The 19473-nt window shown below is 44.7% G+C and overlaps 1 protein-coding gene across 1 annotated transcript in view; it reads right to left on the reverse strand.

The window, feature by feature from the left end:
* The window catches only part of GAD2 (glutamate decarboxylase 2), a 62773-nt gene extending 43501 nt beyond the window's left edge, over positions 1-19272 (reverse strand). Inside the window, exons 1-7 of the mRNA XM_040248563.1 lie at positions 18809-19272; positions 18064-18123; positions 17711-17860; positions 16467-16700; positions 11816-11906; positions 11148-11260; positions 5615-5730 (exon numbers count right to left, since the gene is read on the reverse strand). Of these exons, the coding sequence (XP_040104497.1) occupies positions 5615-5730; positions 11148-11260; positions 11816-11906; positions 16467-16700; positions 17711-17860; positions 18064-18123; positions 18809-18884 (840 nt within the window). The 5' untranslated portion in view covers positions 18885-19272. The remainder of the gene's footprint in view (positions 1-5614; positions 5731-11147; positions 11261-11815; positions 11907-16466; positions 16701-17710; positions 17861-18063; positions 18124-18808) is intronic.
* Between the last annotated feature and the right edge of the window lie 201 nt (positions 19273-19473).

Raw genomic sequence — 19473 nt, forward strand, 5'->3', positions numbered from 1 at the left:
CTCTACCTATGGGGACACCAGTGGGTAGCTGGTTACAAGAGCAGTGTTGGTTGACATTGGTGGAGTGTTTACTAAAGGCCAGGCACTGTATTAGCCCATCTCGTCTTCCCAACAACTACATGAACTGGGTGTTGTAATCTTCATTTTACAGATGAGGAAGAAATGAGCTAAGTAATCTCCTGGGAGGGGCAGAGTAGGCCCTGTCATCATTTCTAGTCTACCCCAAAGCTTATGAGCTTTATCCACTAACCTGAAGAAAAATAGGTCTATCCAGTGACTCCTGACCTGGCACTTGGAGCAAGGGAGAGTCACCCATCAGATGAGGAATGTGACTCAGCAGCACCAGGAGGGATGACCATCCTCTTCTCCTCTCTGACAGCGCAATGCTGGCTCCTTGAGAGCCGACACTGGGTCTGTTCTGTTCACTGGCTGTCTCCCCAGTGCCTGGCATCCAGTGGCATGGAGTGAGTAGAGGAAGGAATAATGGAAACATCTCAGTGCCCAATGGCTGGATTTCTGCTTTTCTGCCTCATTCCTCATCTCCTATTGCAGTGAAAATGCCCCCATGAGAGGCAACACTTGGATTTTACAGTCATTTACATGATGGACAGGGAAGCCTGGCATGCTGCAGTCCATGGGGTCACAAAGAGTCGGACATTTGAGCGACTCAACTGAATTGACGTGACTTTCAGGTTCTTTCTGAAGAGGAGGTTTTGATGGGATTGGGTAGAGGAGAAGATGGCACAGGGGTGACAAGGACCCTATGAGGAGAAGGAAAGAGGAACACAGAGGTGGAGCAGGGGATGCCGAGAGTGAGCTGAATTTGGTTCACTCATTCACTTACTGAAAGGTCAGTCAGTGTTTCTGTCTAATGAGGAGCATAACACGAGAGCTTTCTCCAAGCTGCCCAGGTCACCATTCATTTTTGGGTTTTGCTTTTATATTTCCCCAATTCTTTATTTTCTAGAACTTATCATTACTTTTATTAGAGGATTTACATCATTATAAGATTAAAAGAATAAGTTGTTAAGGAACATACGAATAGTTCGTTGTCACAAGAAGTTGTTATAGCCTTATTATTCACATACATTGAATAATTTAGAATTACATTCTTTCTAAAATTTAAATTGAATTTTACAAAGCCAAACAATTACTTCAATACGCCATTCATTTTTTAACACAAAAGACATCTATTGTCATTGAAACCCTCTCAAAAAGTATTGCTACCTGAAAATCATCTTTCTAAAGCAATTATGAGAATCATCATCCCCATGGAAGTGGGCTGAGGTCATGAGGGGTCTCAGCAGAACACCGGTGATGATTCCAGGAGATGCAGACCCGCCCTGGACCTGGCATGTGACAAGTGGAGTGAGTTAGTTATGGTGATTTATCTGAAAGATCTCAGTGTCTGCTGTGATTATAAGAAACATTTTTCCTAGATGTGATTATGCTGCTTCATTGAAGCTATTTCTGGAAGAGCTTGTGTCACATGAGGAAATAAGAGGAATTTGGAATTAAGCTCATGGTTGGGGCTTTCAAAAGATTTAGAGAGAGAGAGATGAATTACCAAGCTGCGATCTTAGCTTCCCTCTAAACCTGCTTTCAAGAAAGGACCTAAAATTTATCAGGTTAATTTTTTCTGGGCTCTTCTGTCACTGAGTTTGATGAGATTCCAGCAAAGGATGAATACTGAACCAGATAATCTTTAAGATCATTTCCAATTTTGTGATTCTATATTTCAGAGAAAAATAATCTTGGAACTCCTAACTCATAACTTAACACTATCTCGTTTCAACTCAGTGATTTATCATCATACTATTTGTTTGCTTTAATCTTAGGTGAATTTCAAGAACAGTTTGTTTTGAACAAACAAAACCAGCTTGCCCTCCTCATCAGCTAGGGAAAGTTCTAGTCTGTTTTTTGTGGTCAGAGAAGTGATGGGTAGCTTTGCAGATGTGGCAGAGAGAGAGTGGAGTGTCTTCTAGAAAACAACAGATGACTCTCTGCCTTCTGAACATGTGAAGTTTCTCTCTGGATGCTGCAGGATGGCAGTTTCTCAACACCATTTTCATCTCTATGGCACTAACCATGTCCAGTTATCAACTCCCTGCTCAGAATAGAAGAAAGGACAGTAACCAGCTCAGTTCAATAGATCAGGAAATTATATTAATGTCAGAATAACCAACATGAAGAAAATAGGATTTGAGGAAAGCTGCTTCCAGTGAATGTAGAACAGCCAGCTAGTGTGGCTCTCTGGTCAGCCAGCCTAGGAGCAGAAAGCACAGTGCTAGAATTGTTAGAAAACTGAGGCACTAGAGCAGATGCTGCCATTGCCTGGGTGTGAAAGCTTGGGGAAAATGTCTTCCATCTCTGGGGCCTGACTTTTTCATACATAAAACAAGCTGGTGGTGGTTTTTTTCAAGTTACCTAATATTTATGTAGAGCTTCCTACATCCCATTGGGAATCCCTGGTAGCTCAGACAGTAAAGAGTCTGCCCGCAATGCGGGAGACCTGGGTTCAATCCCTGGGTCGGAAAGATCCCCTGGAGAAGGAAATGGCAACCCACTCCAGTACTCTTGCCTAGAAAATTCCATGGATGGAGGAGCCTGGTAGGCTACAGTCCATGGGGTCACAAAGAGTTGGACACAACTGAGCGACTTCACTTCCTACCTCCCAGGCACTGATGGAAGTGTTCTTTAAGACTCTCATACCATTCTCCCAAAGTCTTGCGACTTGGGAATTCTCTAGGAGCATCACAAGAGATAATAATGGAGGCAGTTCATGCCTCAGCCACTGGCCACTCCTTCCCCCACCTGACCCACACAGCACCCCACCCCACGCCTCCTTCAGTCTCCTTGCAGATCAAGGGATTCAGGAAAGAAACCTCCATGGAGAGATGGAAACTAGCTTGTGGAAAGGGTGTGCTGAGACCTGATTTGGTAATTTTCTTTCTTCAGCCTGTGAAGGTCTATTTCTGGAGCTGGTGGAGACAGTGATTGCAAAATCCATTAAGATTAAGGAAAGATCCAGCATGGCCTGAAGTTGGAAGAAGCGGTACAAAAGGATGAATGGGATGGAATGGCCCTGAGGTCTGGAGCCCAGAGGCAGCTAGGCATGGGGGTTATGCTACCCCTTAACTTGAAGCTTCAAGGGCAGGACTCATTTTTAAGGGCTCATATGTCCAGAATGTCAAAGTGTTATTCTCTCAGTTGGGTCTGACTCTTGCCAGGCTCCTCTCTCCATGGAATTCTCCAGGCAAGAATACTGGAGTGGGTAGCCATTCCCTTCTCCAGGGGATCTTCCCAACTGAGGGATCGAACCCAGGCCTCCTGCCTTGCAGGCAGACTCTTTACTGTCTGAGCATGAGTTTGAGCAAACTCTGGGAGACAGTGAAGGACAGGAAGCATGGCTTGCTGCAGTTATGGGGTCACAAAGAGTCAGACACAACTTAGCAACTGAACAACAACAAATGTCCAGTACGGTTTGGATCAAGTGCTCCAGGAGACACTGGAGTTCTTTAAATCAAGCTCTAAAACTCCCTTCCAGCCCAACCTATGGGTATCATGAAAGATATTTTAGTCTGGGGAGGGATGGAGAAGAAACAGTTTAGCATTGCCTCATGTTAAAAAAAAAAGCTCTTGGTGGAAATCTGACTTGGGAAGGTATAAAATGTTAAAGAAGTCAATGAGCTGTAGTTTATGAAACTCTGTTGTTGTATTTTTTAATCTAGTTTCTATACTGGTGGTTTGGGCAGGGCCCTCACTGCTCTGGGAGTCAGGAAATTTATTTAATCCTGGCTCTATCTCTCTAGCTAACTACACCTTCTTCATTATAAAACAAAAAACAAAAAAATGCTGAGAACAAGCCCTGTTCTGCCTGGCCCACAAGGTTGCTCTTGAATTAAATGAACATGTGTCTATTGGAAGTTAGAAATGGTCAATAACAATCAGATATAAGGTCTTGCACATTAGAAGAATAGCTTATCTGTCAAAATAATTATTGAGTTAGAGACAATTGGTAATTTAGTTTCCTAATTTTCAAATCTTGCTCCATAATTATAGGCACAGATAGAAATACCAGAAGGAGGTGAAGAATTGAATGGCTGTTGTAGAATCATTTCTTTCTAAATCACCTTTCTTTCCTTGGAAAATGGAGAAGAGAGAGATCCCAAGTTGGCAATGTCAAGGTAAGGTATATTAAATTATCCTCAGATCACATGACTGAACTTTCTGAGCAACGTTAAATGAACTTACATCTAACCTGAGCCCAAGAAAGTCATGCAGAAACCAGAGAGCACAATGAACATGTTGATGGGTCAACCTCATTTCAGATGTGGAAACAGCAAGGAAACCCAAAGAGGAAGATGCCAGTATAAGATCACCTGGGTGTTTCGAGCCTGAGAATACAGTAACATGTAACTACTGAGGGATCCAAATCCACTGTAGGGAAATAGTCACTGGAAGACAAATTGCATTCTGGTTTTCTACCCTTGGAGAAGCTGAGAAATGAGAGCTATGTCATGGTGGGGAATCAGGCTTTGTGGGCTGAGTACTGTGCACAGTCATCTCCACAAAGATGACCATACCCTAATCCCTTAAATCTGTGGCAATGGGAACTTTGAAGACGAGATTAAATGAAGGATCTTGAGATGAAAGATTATCCTGTGTTATCAAAGTATAATCACAAGAGAAAGAGGAAAACAAGAGAGTCAGAGCTAGAGAAGGAAGTGGAGTGATGGCAGCAGAGGCTGGGGTTGGGGGCAGGGGATCTGAAGATACTCTGTTGTCACTTTTGAAGACAGAAGAACCGGCCATGACAGGCAGGCAGGCAGGCAGCCTCTGGAAATTGTAAAGGCAAGGAAATGAATTCTCTCCTACAGTCTTCAGAAGGAACACAGCCCTACCTGACCCACTACAGATTTCTGGCCTCCAGAACTGTAAGATACTGAATTCATGTGGTTTTAAGCCACAAAATTTGTGGTAATTTGTTCCAGCAGCAATAGGAAAAGAAAACATCAGGTGATTTCAGGCTGTCCTCTTCTCTGCTGAATTTGATGCCAATAAATTGAGGAAGGGCATTCAACGTGCTAAAACATGACTGAAAGCAAGATGCTAAGGATAATGTATTAAAATCAATCATTAATTTCCTTTAATTCCATTTTTAGTGGAGTGGTTGTGAATTGTATTCACTCGCTTCCAAGGAACCAAGAGGGTAGAATATCTGATCAGAATTTTCTAACAGACATCCTGTATCAACAGGATACTTGGCAGTTTTGAATTCTGTACTGCACAGCATTGATGATCCATATGAGTTCACGGTTATTTTGCCCTCTCTCCTCTTCCTGTTTCCCCAACACATAACCTTATTACAAAGTAGGGAGTATAGGACTGGTGGTTGAAAGCAAACTGCTTTCACTTTGAGCACCTTCCTGAATTGCAAAGACAAAGGAGCTCCCCGCACTGCACCACCCACCTGATCTCTCCCCTTCGTCCTCTCCCAAGAAGCATCTTCTGGAAAGAGAAAACGTGGGGTAAAGTATTTCCAAATACCACTCCTTCAACCCAGGTTTTATGGAATATAACCTTAAACTTGGAAAGGACGTCGAACACCTACATGCTCAGACGTGAAGGCAATGAGCCTGGGGACAGCAGCCATCCCTTTCTCCTTGACTTCCGGGAACATCTTAAAGCGCGCAATCAGCATGGCGTACATGTTGGATATAGCGCCACCTAGAGGGCAGAGCAACAACAGTTACCTTTTCTAGTCATTGTTAACATTATGTCACAAGCAAGCAACATTAATTCCACTGACGCCATCTATGGGGTCGCACAGAGTCGGACACGACTGAAGCGACTTAGCAGCAGCGGCAGCAGCAGCAGCAGAGTCCTCTTTCGGAGAAGGCAATGGCAAGCCACTCCAGTACTCTTGCCTAGAAAATCTCATGGACAGAGGAGCTTGGTAGGCTGCAGTCCATAGGGTCACTACTAGTCGGACACGACTGAGCGACTTCACTTTCACTTTTCACTTTCACGCATTGGAGAAAGAAATGGCAACCCACTCCAGTGTTCTTGCCTGGAGAATCCCAGGGACGGCGGAGCCTGGTGGGCTGCCATCTATGGGGTCGCACAGAGTCGGACACGGCTGAAGCTACTTAGCAGCAGCAGCAGCAGAGTCCTCTTTGGACACGGGAGAAAATCGTCTTACTGGCTGTGCTTTGAATTGAATCCTCAGACTCAAAGGCATTAGCTAAGAGGGCCCAAAGGAGGATTCGGCCCAAACCTAGGATGGATTCCAGCGCTCCACATCCACGTCCGTCTCTGGGGACTTGGGGGTGGCAGGACGGGGCTCGAACTGCAGTGGACTCTGCTCTTACTAGGAGCCGTTTGAAAAGGCTTTTAATAACTTAAAAAGTTGACTTCCTTCTCGGCTTAAGAGTAGGTCATTCAGCATTAGATCTGTGAAAATCCTATGTATGGCCTCATGGAGAAGACATTTCATTTCAGCTCATGCAGTGCCTTCTATCTGAGCTGAAAAAGATCAATTGCTATTAATATCATGGACTGTTAACAATCCTTATAGAATGATAAACATCCAAGCCCATCTCATCATACTTATCTGTTAATTCCCCTCAGATGGCTCTTCCCTCTTAATGACATCATTGCAATATAATTTTAATGGCTACAATTTCATAATTAGGAAGACACACAAGGGGAATGTTAAATCCATGTTGAACTACTTTTCATGTGCCATCCTAAGACTGTCAAGGATTTCATACCATAGAATTAGTGTCTTATAAATAGAGTCTCATTTGACAAGCAAAGAAAAGTGAGCTTCTCCCCAGGATTGTTGGATAGTTTAGGATTTTTGTTAACCAGATAGAAGACAGAAAGTTGTGAAAGCAAATGAATATGCTGATGTGGGAGCTGTGAGAACACGGTGAGGAGTGAAACACAATGACCCTCCTCCCCAACCCAAAGGGGGAAGCCAGGGCTCTGGCATCATGTGAGTTCTCTCAGTTCCTTTCCCTTCTGGTGGCTGTGGAGGATTCTCTGTACCAAGCTGGATGGCCCAGGTACAGTGATGATCTCTGCCTAGAGAGCCCTGGGGTCTGACACAAGCAGGCAACCTGGCACAGAGCAGGCATCACCCAGAGCCTGGCTCTATCATCAGTCAGAACGAGGGCAATTCCTACTGCTTCTGGACCCTAGAGACATGGGATAAATAGAATCCAGGTCAGGCCGGCTCTGAGCTGACACCTTGTCTAAAAGGCTGGCTGGGCAGGATGCTACCGGGCATGGGACCAGCTTTCGGGCTGGACAGTTCCATGTGATGGGGCTTTCCTGGGCATCCCTACCCTCTACCCACCAGATGTCATGAGCACACATGCTCCCCACTCCCAAAGAAATTGTGACCACCAAAAATATCTCTGGACATTGCCAAACGTCCCCTGGGGACAAAATCACTCCCCACTAAGAATTGCTGCCCTCATTATTTTCAGAGAGGCTGGGAAGAAAGGAAGGAGGAAGATAAAGGAAAGAAAAAGGGAGAAAAAGGACACAAAGAGAGTGGGCCTCCCAGGACAATGATCCAGGGAGCAGCCTCCCGCTCCTCACCTCACAGCTCAGTCATTCTCCATTTAAAGGTCTGGCAGCCCAGGAGGGATAAAGAGGCTCCTGGGTCTCTGGACAGAGCAGACTACACTGTGTAACACAGGCAAGAGGACAGATGCAGAAGCCCTATGTGCTCTTATTTCCCAGAAATTTTCCACCAAAGATGCAACAACAAGCCCCAAACATTCTGAGAATCCTGTTAGACAGGAACAGGTTTGTGACTACGCCTTCTCCCCCTCGGCCCTTCAGGACGTGCTGAGCAGTGGCATTCTCCAGTTCCCTCTGACTCCCAGGTGAAGGTGACATCCCATAAACAGATTTCTTCTGAAAGTCTCTGAGAAATGGAGTATTTCCTGCCACGTCTATAAACAAGGATATCACAATCATCAGTGACTGTAGTAGCCCTCCAGTGTGAGCCGGTGAGCCTCAAGGGCACTCAGGAAGGAGAAGAATACCTGTGATCTGTGATCTGCCCCAAGGAAGGTCAGGATGTGAAAATCCAGGATACTGGCTCCAGATGACTGATGCATATGAAAGGAATGATTTCAGTGAGTTCAAACTCTTATATCTTCCCATTCATAGAAAAGCACTAAATTCCTTAGTTTGGAATAGCTGGCTTCCTTTAATTAACAATCATCTTTGGACATTCAGACTACCAGCCCTTCATTGCAAAACTTCTCTATACCCTGGCTCCTCCCTTCGACTCCTCAAAGGAGGGTTACTTGGAGATGCTGCCTCCTAGGCTTAAGTCCTAAAAATTTCCACCAAAGAAAACGTGACTCTCAACCATTAGGCTGCACCTATTTTTTTTTTTCGGTCCTTCTCAAAGAACTTTCCATAGCATGACCCCACTGGATGTTATAGATGGAGGTGTAGAAAAACTTGGCTGAGCTGAGTATTCAAGCCATGGACCTAACTCTCCATGTCTAGTCCCAGGCAATGGGACTGTCAGATCTCAGGCACATAGATGTACGATTTCCCCTATGTTCACCCCTTAAATCATAGGCCCTTTCTCCCAGGAATAAGGCTGGATGCTACCCAGAAAGTCATCTATTAGCAACTGAGGATGCTCTGATCCATTTCCTCTCTGTAATGCATTGTAGAAAGCAGAGCAGAAACAGGTTGCTAATGACATTTTCTTCAGTTCCCTCCTGATTTTCCAGTGTCTTCCTTACCCTGTAGCCTGGCATTTTTGGCTTCTGTCTTGGGAACTCAGAGCTCATGGATCTTCAGGATTCAAGGAAGGAGCCTCAGGATCGAGCTTAAGTCTTCTCTACCTGATCATTCCCCATCATTGATGGGGGTGGCAGCCCTTGGTCCATACCTGGCTTAGCAGAATTGCCAAAGAGGAGTCTTTCTCTGGGTGTATATTTTCTGGGACAGGCGTGTTCCAAGACCAGCCAGGTAGGTTAGGCCGGGTCCAACTCCACTTAGTCAACTTTTCCAGGTCCATGGGAGCAGCTGTTCTCTTCCCATTACTGGGAACCATGAACGCGGAGCCCAAGGAGCTCCTGGCTCCCTGGGGACAGCTCAGTCACACAGCCACTCGTACAAAAGAGGTGGAATAAAGGTGGGAACAACATTCATCTCTGAACTTCACCTAGTTACTCATAAAAAACACCGTAAAACGTCAGTTCCAGTTAATGCTAACAAACTTCCCTCAGTCAGGGATGGTTTTCCAAGGGCACTAAATACTAAGTTCCCTACAAATTGAAACTAGCCTAACATTTTCATCACAGCTGGTGTACAATGGTTTTTTTTTTTAAAGGCAAATTTTCCCTTTCATTTAACTAACACATTTTCCTTCAGCCCCTGAAAACATATACTATCTCTTTACAAAAAGAAAATGAAATAGCTGATCTGAGCTTGTAGATAAAGTTGCTGAATTTAAGACTTGGCCTTGAGGCCACTGTTATTCATCATCATGTCTTTTCTGTCTTTTCATTTCCTTTTCTCTCTCCTTTGTGATCCCCCTGCCTTTGCAGATTTGCTAAAGAGGAATCACGACTTGGCCTTTGCTCTGCCTGACACGATGTGTCAGATGTGGCTCCGGCCTCCCCAGCAGGGCCAGTCTCCAGGTACCAAGCTCCAGGGCCAGTGACGCCCATTCTGATGACCCCCCCTCTCCTGCTGCTGAGGAGGTGACGGTCTGTATGCCAGGTTTCTTTTCCACAGGTCAGTGGCTCTCTCTCTTCCCATTGCCTTTCTAGCTTTTAGTTCTCTGCATCAAACCAAGGTCACACACACAGACCTGGAAACCCAAAGCAGGACTTTCTGTCCCAGGCTGACTTTCGTGGCTGGAAGAAGTATACATAATGGAGCTTAGAATGCAATGGCTGGTGATAAAAAGGCAGAGTGGGAAGGACTAAAGGACATCATAAAAAAAAAAAAAAGAATGGGAAACCTCTGAAAGAAATCATCACCCTTTTCTTTTAATGCTAAGAAACTGTCTTCCAGGCACTTTCTGTCCTACTTGAAAATTGTATGAATCAGCTTCCCTGCTTGTTCCTTGAAAGGGATGGTGTACAGAGGCTCTGTTAAGTACATTGTACCTGTTATTTTCCTTCAATCAGAGAATGTTTTATTCAGTGAGGGTACCCTTCTCCTTTCATGGATGCTTGGGAAAGTACAATACCTTATTCCTTAATTCGCTTATTAGGAATCTTTATTCCTTTGTTCCACACAATCCATGCATCCTGTATGTAGGATCACAGTAGAAGTACTGGGTTAATATCATTGTTGATTATCCTCTTTCTAAACACACAAAAAAATAATATTCAAGCGTGGGGTAGTTGACTTGGATGCATGGTCAGTGGTCACATGTACTTAATCCCAATCTTCAGGATCTAATCCCTGATGATCTGATGTGGAGCTGACATAATAATAATAGAAATAAAGTGCACAATAAATGTAATGTGATTGAATCATCCCCAAACCATCCCCCATGAAGGGTGCATAGAAAAATTGTCCTCCACAAAACTGGTCCCTGGTGCCAAAAAGGCTGAGGACCTCTGGTTTATTTAACCTAAGCAGAAACACAGGCTAGATATTTAATAATTCCTATGTTCATAATAAAGTGAAAGCTGAGGACCGAAGAATTGATGTTTTTGACCTGTGGTGTTGGAGAAGACTCTTGAGAGTCCCTTGGACTGCAAGGAGATCAAAGCAGTCCATCATAAAAGAAATCAATCCTGAATATTCATTGGAAGGACTGATGCTGAAGCTGAAGCTCCAATACTTTGGCAACCTGATGCGAAGAACCGACTTATTAGAAAAGACCCTAATGCTGGGAAACATTGAAGGCAGGAGGAGAAGGGGACGACAGAGGATGAGATGGTTGGATGACATCACCAACTCAATGGTCATGAGTTTGAGCAAGCTCTGGGAGTTAGTGATGGACAGGGAAGCCTGGATTGCTGCAGTCCACGGGGTTGCAAAGAGTCGAACACGACTGAGTGACTGAACTGAACTTATCTTCATAATAAGGCATGACAAACCAGAAGAAAAATATGAAGAAAGATTAAAATATCATATACCAGGAGAAAATATCCCATCGCCAGAGCCCCCAGGCCAGCCAATGATTTCTCTCATTTTCTTTAGCGTGACATATTCCAAAAGCACAAATACTGGAGCAATTTCATAGGTGAACCTGAAACATAGTAATGGCCACATTTTATGTCTGTCACTCAAAGGAATGATTCATCATTACAATATCTACCGAACAATTTCCTTGTTCAAACCCTGCTTTCACAAATGGTACAATTATAGCGTTAAGCAGACAAAAAAAAGGTTTGCTCTGTTTCCTACATTCGTAAGTCAAGAGCTTCAGTGATTGGCTTCATGCACAAGGGTCATTTATCATAGTGAATAAATATATTGCAGGCTAACATTATAACACTATCTAAAAGACAACATCTAGTACCATTTCTCTCTCATATTACATGGAATAATACATCCAGCATGCCCCCAAAGTGTCTTTTTGTGTTTAAAACATGATGCATAACTTTGATTGTGTGAAAAAGAGATCAGGACTATTTTCTTTTAAGCAAGAGTGAATACCCATACTCTTCTGAAGTTTGTCTCACTATTTTAGGGGCTAGTTTTTAAAAAAGAGATTTTTTTTTTACATAAGAGGTAGAATAAATATTATGAAATGTCATTAATAATTATTCTGGATTACACAAGAACATATTTAGCTACTTACATGTTAGTGTTTGCTGTTGATGTCAGCCAGTCTGCTGCTAATCCAACCATATCCAGTCCGGTAGAAAGTTGATTGAAATACCTTGGATGTCCTGTATTAGATGGAATACCAGAATCAGGGTGAGTCCAGTGAAAATGAATGCCTCTGAAATCCATGATTTCTCTAGATGAAGAATCTTGAAAGAGCCTTCAGTAATACGAAATCCATACTCAGAAACCCATCTCACACACACACACACACACACACACACAGTCAGCAAAGGAGCATTTCCTTTAACAAGACAGACCGTTTGGTGTTGTGATATTTCTTAAAACACATGCTAAAAATCTTTCTTTAACCATACACTATAAAAAGATAATAAATGTGGTTTGCAGTGTGGACACTGGTTTATTTTCTAGCATTCTTTCAATATATTTGTAGATTCAAATGCCGGGGCAATCCCAAGCTACTCAAAAATAGGCCACTTCTTGTTTACACTTGTGCTGCTAAAAAACCCTTTTCCATTAAATTGTGCTGGGAATCAGTCATATACCATGACATCTGCCAGGCATGCCAACATCCATATAATATCAGTGACAAATGGCTGATGATCAGAGAAGACAAGGCAAAAATGAGAAAATAGGACACTCTGTTGAGTGATTTACCCTGGATTCAAAAGGCAATCACTGTCTAAAGCTGGTATGAACAAATGTAATTCTTCTCTATTCTTTTCTGTCCAAATATTTGATTCTACACAACAGAGCTCCTTCATAGTTGCAATTAAAAATAAAGCTAAATACAGCCAACGTCCCTGTTTTATCCACAAGATACATGAAGGTATATTCAATAGGATTGATCAGTCCCTCAGTCAGGCTTATCTAATTAACTTCTAGATTTCTCTAAAACTCTCTAAAAAGGTTGACACCCCAACACTCCTGAGGCTATTATTTAAAATGTGATTGTAAAGATCTCATTAGACTTTCATTTCCCAGTCCTGCTCCACATCAGCCTATCTATAAATCTATGATGTTGTTTTGCAGCCAAAATCCTGCAAGATTAACAATTCTGGAAACAGCTTCTTATTAAAACACGTCCGCCACTTACTGGACACCTGTCTGAAGCCTGGGGATGTGACAGACTCTCAGGCCAGCCTGGACAAAACAAGATAAAGGTAGGCGATGGGGAGAGCAGAGACAAAAGTCAACACAAAGCTTATCTCCAGGACCAGGGACTGCTCTCTTATCAGCCTCCAGCATGTGGCTACTAGATGAGTAGATGCTGAGAAGAGCTGGGAAAGAGCACATTTTAAAGAGACTGGGCAGCTCTCACTTATTCTCAGCATGGCATTGTTTTACATCCCTATGGCCTTGCAGGGTGCCCTTTGAGCTTTTTGCTCTTTCCCAGGCTCTCTGACGCTGCTCCCATCAGTCTATGGGTCCACAGAAAGGGAAAAAGCCTTCCTGGCTGTGGCTGTCGCTGCTGTCTGCAGCAGCCCTCCACCCCTCTCTGCCTCACTGACTCCCCATTTCATTAGCACTCACAGCTGAAATCATAGCCCTCGTCTCCCTCTCGGTGCCCCTCCATTCCTCTTTCCCTAAGCCATTTCCTTGAAATGAGAAAATTAATAAGGATCAGCAAATCTAGCCATTAATCGACTCTCTCAACTCCTATGCATGTTATGAATGAATCTGGTATCTCTCATCTCACACCAAGTCTGTGGACCCTTTGGCAGGAAAATCTCTGCATAAAGCTGAGTGGGATCCCAAGACCTATGTCGTGCCCCAGGTTATCAGAAGGTCAATTCACCCTGGTGACTCCCTCTGGGAAACTATGGTAAGAAGTGCGATGCTGCAATTGCTTGGCTTCCTTCTTGTGTCAAATTTTGACCTTGGTCTATTTCACCAAAATCTCTCCAGCCTCAAAATTTGCATTCACTGATAATGATGTGGAAATATGCAGGGAGATAGTTTTGACAGATCAGAACAAAATGTCCCCTTGGTTGCTGGCTTCCCGTGAATAAGCTGCTGGCAAATTCAGGTAGGGTTCCCTGAGACCTGTCTGCCTGCTGTCCGAGTCACCCTGGCATCCAGCTGCTGCTGCTGCTGCCCCAACCTGGCCCTGTGCTGCGAATCAGCGCCCTGCCAAGGAGTCGGATGGCCATGAGCTGCCGCCTCGGAGAGCGAGTTTGAAACCAGGCGCTGTTTGTGCCACTGGACCGCTCCCCACAGATCAGCAAATGAACCAAGAAGGGTGCACAGACTGCGAATTGCCAGCCCCAGGCAGCTCTGACCCTGGTGTCCACAGTCCATTGGGAAGGGGCCCCAAGTTGGTGCAGACTGTTCTCTCTAGACCAGCAACACACACTCAAGGACGGCTCATTTCCTCACACTTCAAGCCCTTTGTCTCATGATTGGGTTCATGAATCCCTTCACTCCTCAGCCACCAACACTAACGCCAAAACTGATGACCCCAGCAAAGCCTAATTATTTCGGAATTTTATCATTCTCCACACTTTTCCATGTTCTATTCCAATATTTCTTACAGAGGTAATTTTAACAACGTATAAAGATTTCCCCACCTCCCCTCTCTTCTCTCTAAGCCTGGAGTCCAAGTGGAAATTAGGTTATGGGCTCTCAGTAGTAACATGCTTTTATAAAGGAATCTCACAAGGAACATTAACACATCTAATGGTAGTGGTGACAGAAACTATTTCAAAGTACTACTTGTCAAATACAAGTTATACATAAAACCTATAAACTTGCCAGTCAAAAAGGAAGGTGGCAGCTGTTAATTATTTGAAATGTTATTGGGGATGGGAAGAAGGACCAGAAGACTATATATGTTATAAATAATGTTGTACTGAATTAATATTGATATGCCTTGGTCAGAAATTCAACTTAATCATATTTTTTCTGACCTTTAAAAAAACAGAGCTACACTGACCAACAGTTTCACAAGCATTATGGCAAAATCTAAGTATTGAATTGGCCCATCTTTTCCCAACACTAAATGGAACATTGACAGAACTATTGCTTTCATTGACCTGCAATTGTCATTATCTTTACTCTTTAAATTGCATTTCAGACTCCATCAGCTTTTAAGGATGAAGATATGAAAACACTTTTATAGATTCTTTTTGGCTTGGTAGCAATAAAAATAATAGGTAGCAAATTACTGTTAGTATATTTAAATGTTAGGTTGGGGAGTAGGTCAAACAAAAATGAACTAAAAACATTGCTCAGGCTTGCACCTACAAATATACAAAAAAACTGGAAGGAAAAAAAGAATCTTTAATGCCTAGTATATACCTCATGTGGATTCTCTGTAAATATAATTGAGAATGAAATCTAAGATGCCTTAAAAAAAGCATCCTCCATAGACTGAGTTTGATAGAAATCTCCAAGTTAAATTCTTTCTCCTATGTACTTAATTCTAAGTCTATAGTTTCACAAAAGTGGAAAATAATAGTATAGGAAATCAATTTCCCAAAGCTTCTATGCATATCTATCCTGTCAATGAAAAGAACTCACAAAAACAAAAATATAGCAAAACAAAGGGCTAAAAGTCACACAACAAACATTCTTAAAATTTGTTTTTGATTAGAATCGTACTGATAATTCATGTAATTCTAAATTTGCTGTGAAAAGGATCATGTTTCTAGAGTAATTAATGTTTTGTGATACTTTACATATTTATTTGTTAGCAAATCTTTCTAAGGCTACAAATCAATTTAGATCCACAAGGTCTTCCTTCCCTTCCAAATTCATTCATGCTTATTTTTATTGCTTTAATGAAGTGTATGGCCACCATGTATCAGGATGATTAGAGGCAAAGCAGAAAAGGCAGGGGTAATTGTGACCTGAGAAGATGAATAGCTGACTTTGTGTAGCTAGAAAGAAAGCTTAGAATGCATTCACATATATGTTACACCTGGGGCTAAAAATGCATAGAGTATGGAGAATACTATTTTAAAAAAACACACAAAATACACTAAAAGTATTGTCCCTAAGGATATCTGATTCCCCTCTATCCTTTTTTCCCTTTATCTTCTATACAGAGTGGTTAGGAAGCACATGCATCCTTGTATAACATGGCTGAATTGTTAAGCTAGTTTGCATTGTGTTTTCTTTTGTGTACATTTCTTAAAAAATAGAAAAAAGCCAGAGTTCAGATCTGAAGTCTTAGTCTTCTGAAACAATGCCAAAATATTACCCTTCTGCTTCAATCATACACAGATGGTTTGTTCAATTTCTATTCATTTCTATGCCAATGAAATACCAGCACTGACCTGGTATTTGGGCTTTTGTTTGGATCATGCCTTCTATGCTTTCATTTCTAGATTCTCTTTTTTTCTTTCTCTATAGTAGAGTCACTTCTACTGGCCTCTACTGACAAATGGTTGCTTCTACATCAGTGGATAATTTCTGTGGCCAAATAGTGCAATGTAAAATCTGATGATTTATACTTAGGGAACATTTCCGACTTCAAAACCATGAACAATAACAGTAAAGGGTAGTTTTGACATTAATCATTCTAATCATGACTTTTTTAATGATGAAAATAATGTTATAATTTTGAAATTATCAATAACTCCATAAAAGAAAACAATTTCCTAGAAAAAATAAAAATCATAAAAGAAAAAAGAGATTTATTATTTCTGATCAGACAATACCTGTTTTAATTGCATATTTTAGAGTAGTTTGGCAATGCATCAAAATTTCCTCCAAATTTTGTGGTTGGTCTGCCAATTCCCAATTATATTCTTGAAGAAGCTCATTAGGGTAATGAAAATCAATCACTTTGGTTGATCTATCAAAACTCTTCACCACATACTGAAGCAAAATGTCCATAACCTCTTGCAGAAACGCCAAAGTGGGCCTTTCTCCGTCACACGCTGGCAGCAGATCTAAGAACAGAATCAAAATGCCACGTTTTAATTTTACAATGAAAATATCCAGGAAAGGTCTTCATTTGACATTGTCTCTCTGAACTGAGATTTTATGTTAAAAAAATCTTCTGGAAAAGCAGATCTTTAAAGGGGAGGTATTTTTCAAAAATGAAGGAATGAAAAAACTACGATTTATTTCCTTATCCCAAATATTCTTGCATTTCAGTTCATAACTAATTTGCTTCCTTTTCTATCTTTTTTTTTTTTTTTAAGAAAATATACTTCCATTCATCTGTTTCGTCCGGGTTCTCGCTAAATGGTATTTCTCAATAAGTCATCTTAAAAGATCACTTCAAGTCAGGAATGTTTGAGGAATGCCTTTGGGTAAATCGGGCAAAATGGCTCATAAGATTTTGGTTATCATTTGGCTTATTATTATCCTATGGCATCACAGGATCTCTGGCTTATTAACTAAGGCCTGCTGTTTCCTAAGTCAGCGTGTCTCTCTGTGTGTGTGGCGTGTGTGTGTGCGCGCGCGCGCGCTCGCACACTGGGTGTGCAAGTATGAGAGTAAAACTGCGCGCAGGTTTCATGTGAATCTTTTTCTTGAAACCACAGCTACAAATTACTCTTGCGATCTGAAGACCTAGAAAGTCTAAGCTATTTTGAACAAGAAACCACATCGCACCCGAGGCCTCGGCCGCACGGAGAATAGGACCTGGAGCTAGAGTGCGCCGGGGCGCCTCGGCCACCCGGAGACCCGAGGGCGGCGCTGGGCGCAGAGCGCCGCAGTCCGGGAGCCCGCTTGGAACCCCGGAGCCCAGCGCCACGCAGAGGCCCGGGTCTGGGTCCGACCGAGAGGGCAGGCCCAGCGTTTCTCGAGGTCTCCTGGAGAGTCTCCTAAGGTCTGCTTCTGCCCTGCACCTCGACGTCCCAGCTCAGGCTCCCGGCGCCGAGTCCCTCCTGGCCACGGTGGACGCGGCAGGGCGAGGGGCAGAAGCTCCCGGGACCTCGCGAGGCGCCCTTACCTGTTGCGTGTAGAAATGCATAGTTGACCTCCGCTTTGGGGCAGCTGCAGGGCTTCTGGTTGCAGGCGCAGGCGGCCTTGCGGGAGGTGGCCCGCGGGGGCTGGCTCCCGCCGCTCTCCGCCGGCTTCTCGGCGTCTCCATAAAGCAGGGCTGGGCAAGGACAAGGAGCGCGGACCTCGGTCAGCCGCCCGCCGGCCCGGCTCCCAGGCCCCGACCCCCATCCCCGGTCCCCAAATCAAGAATATCCGACCCCTCACGGGATCGGATGTGAGAGGGTGGCTTTGACCTCCTCGGGCTTCGCGGTGCCTGGCCATGTCCGCCTCCCTCCCTCGGGCACCCGAGCAGGCACTCACCGCACAGTTTGTTTCCGATGCCGCCCGTGAACTTCTGGGCCACCTGACACCAGGCCCTGGCTGCAAGGAAAGACAGGTGGGAGGACAGCGAGGCAGAAAGAAAACGGCAGACACACGTGTGAAATTTCGTTGTTTGTGAACGACGTCAATAAACCCGGGCTCCGGGAAAAGCTGCCGGTCTGGCCCCCGCACAGCGAGCAGGTGCCAGAGGTGGCGGGAGCCTGGCGGCCCGGCTCGACCCTTGGCTGTTTCCTCAGAAGCAGCCCACACTGTGGCCCTTTGCACTTGCCTTTCTGGTACCACTAGGTTAGGACAAAGTCTCCTTCCTACCTCGCTTGGGCGAGTTTTCCTCGACCCCCGAGGCCGTCCATTTCCTCGCAGGCTTTCCTTTCAGATCAACAATTCTATCCCCTCTCCAATTTTCCTTTTCCCCACCACCTCTCTCTCTCCAGACACTAAGACGGTGGCAGAATCCCAGGCCCAGGAATTCGGTGTCGAGGAGACGCGGCCGTGTTTAGAGGCTCTCCCAGATTTCAGCGGAAAGAACCAGACGGTCCCTGGGCATCTTCCCAGGGGATAAGAGCCTGTGGGGTTTAGTCTGTTGGGTCATCAAGGACCCACCCCGAGGGCAGGGCTAAGCGTCCAAAGTTTCCTGTTGCAGGTGGGAAAACCTTCAATCTTCCCCAGCCCCTCAAATCCCAGTCCGCCCGCAAAGCTCTCCGCCTGCAGGTCCCGTTTCTCCTACCTGTGCCGGGGTTCTCGGGATCCCCCGAGCCATCTTCAGAGCCGAAGGACCAAAAGCCGGAGCCGGGAGATGCCATCGGCGCTGCGATCCTGAAGCAAGACGCCTCCGAGTGCAAACTGCCGGCGAGCTGCCTGCCCTCCGCTCCGCCCTGCGCGCGCGCGTGCGTGCGTGTGTGTGTGTTTGTGTGTGAGAGTGTGTGTGGCGGTAGGAGGAACACCGCGCGGGGTCTGGAGCGGCCGCACGACAGAGGGTTGGTGTCACACGGGGGCAGGAAACGTGCGTGTCCGTGTGCGCGCGTGTGTGTTGGGATTAGAGCTTAGAGAAGTGGCAGAGCTCCGAAAGCTTCGGGGAGTGAATAGAGGAGAGGGTTGAAGGGTCCTCACCGCCGGGAGATGGGAAAGCGCTCGAGCGATTTTGAAGGAGAGGGAGCCCAGCCGGGATGCACGAGGGGGCGGAGGAGGGAAAAACGGGAGGGAGGGAGCTGAATCGTCCGAGGGCGAGGCAGACAGTGCGCCCGTGCAGGAGTCAGCGTGAGCGGGTGGGAGGTGAGCAGGCGATCCCTGGGGAGCGTGCGGCGAGAGGATCCTGGCGACCCCGGGGGCGCTGTCCAGAGTGCTAACGCGGCGGACTGCGCGCCGGCACCAGCGCGGGGAGAACACAGAGAC

Source organism: Oryx dammah, unplaced genomic scaffold (assembly GCF_014754425.2).
Source record: "Oryx dammah isolate SB20612 unplaced genomic scaffold, SCBI_Odam_1.1 HiC_scaffold_10, whole genome shotgun sequence".
Taxonomy (NCBI): domain Eukaryota; kingdom Metazoa; phylum Chordata; class Mammalia; order Artiodactyla; family Bovidae; genus Oryx; species Oryx dammah.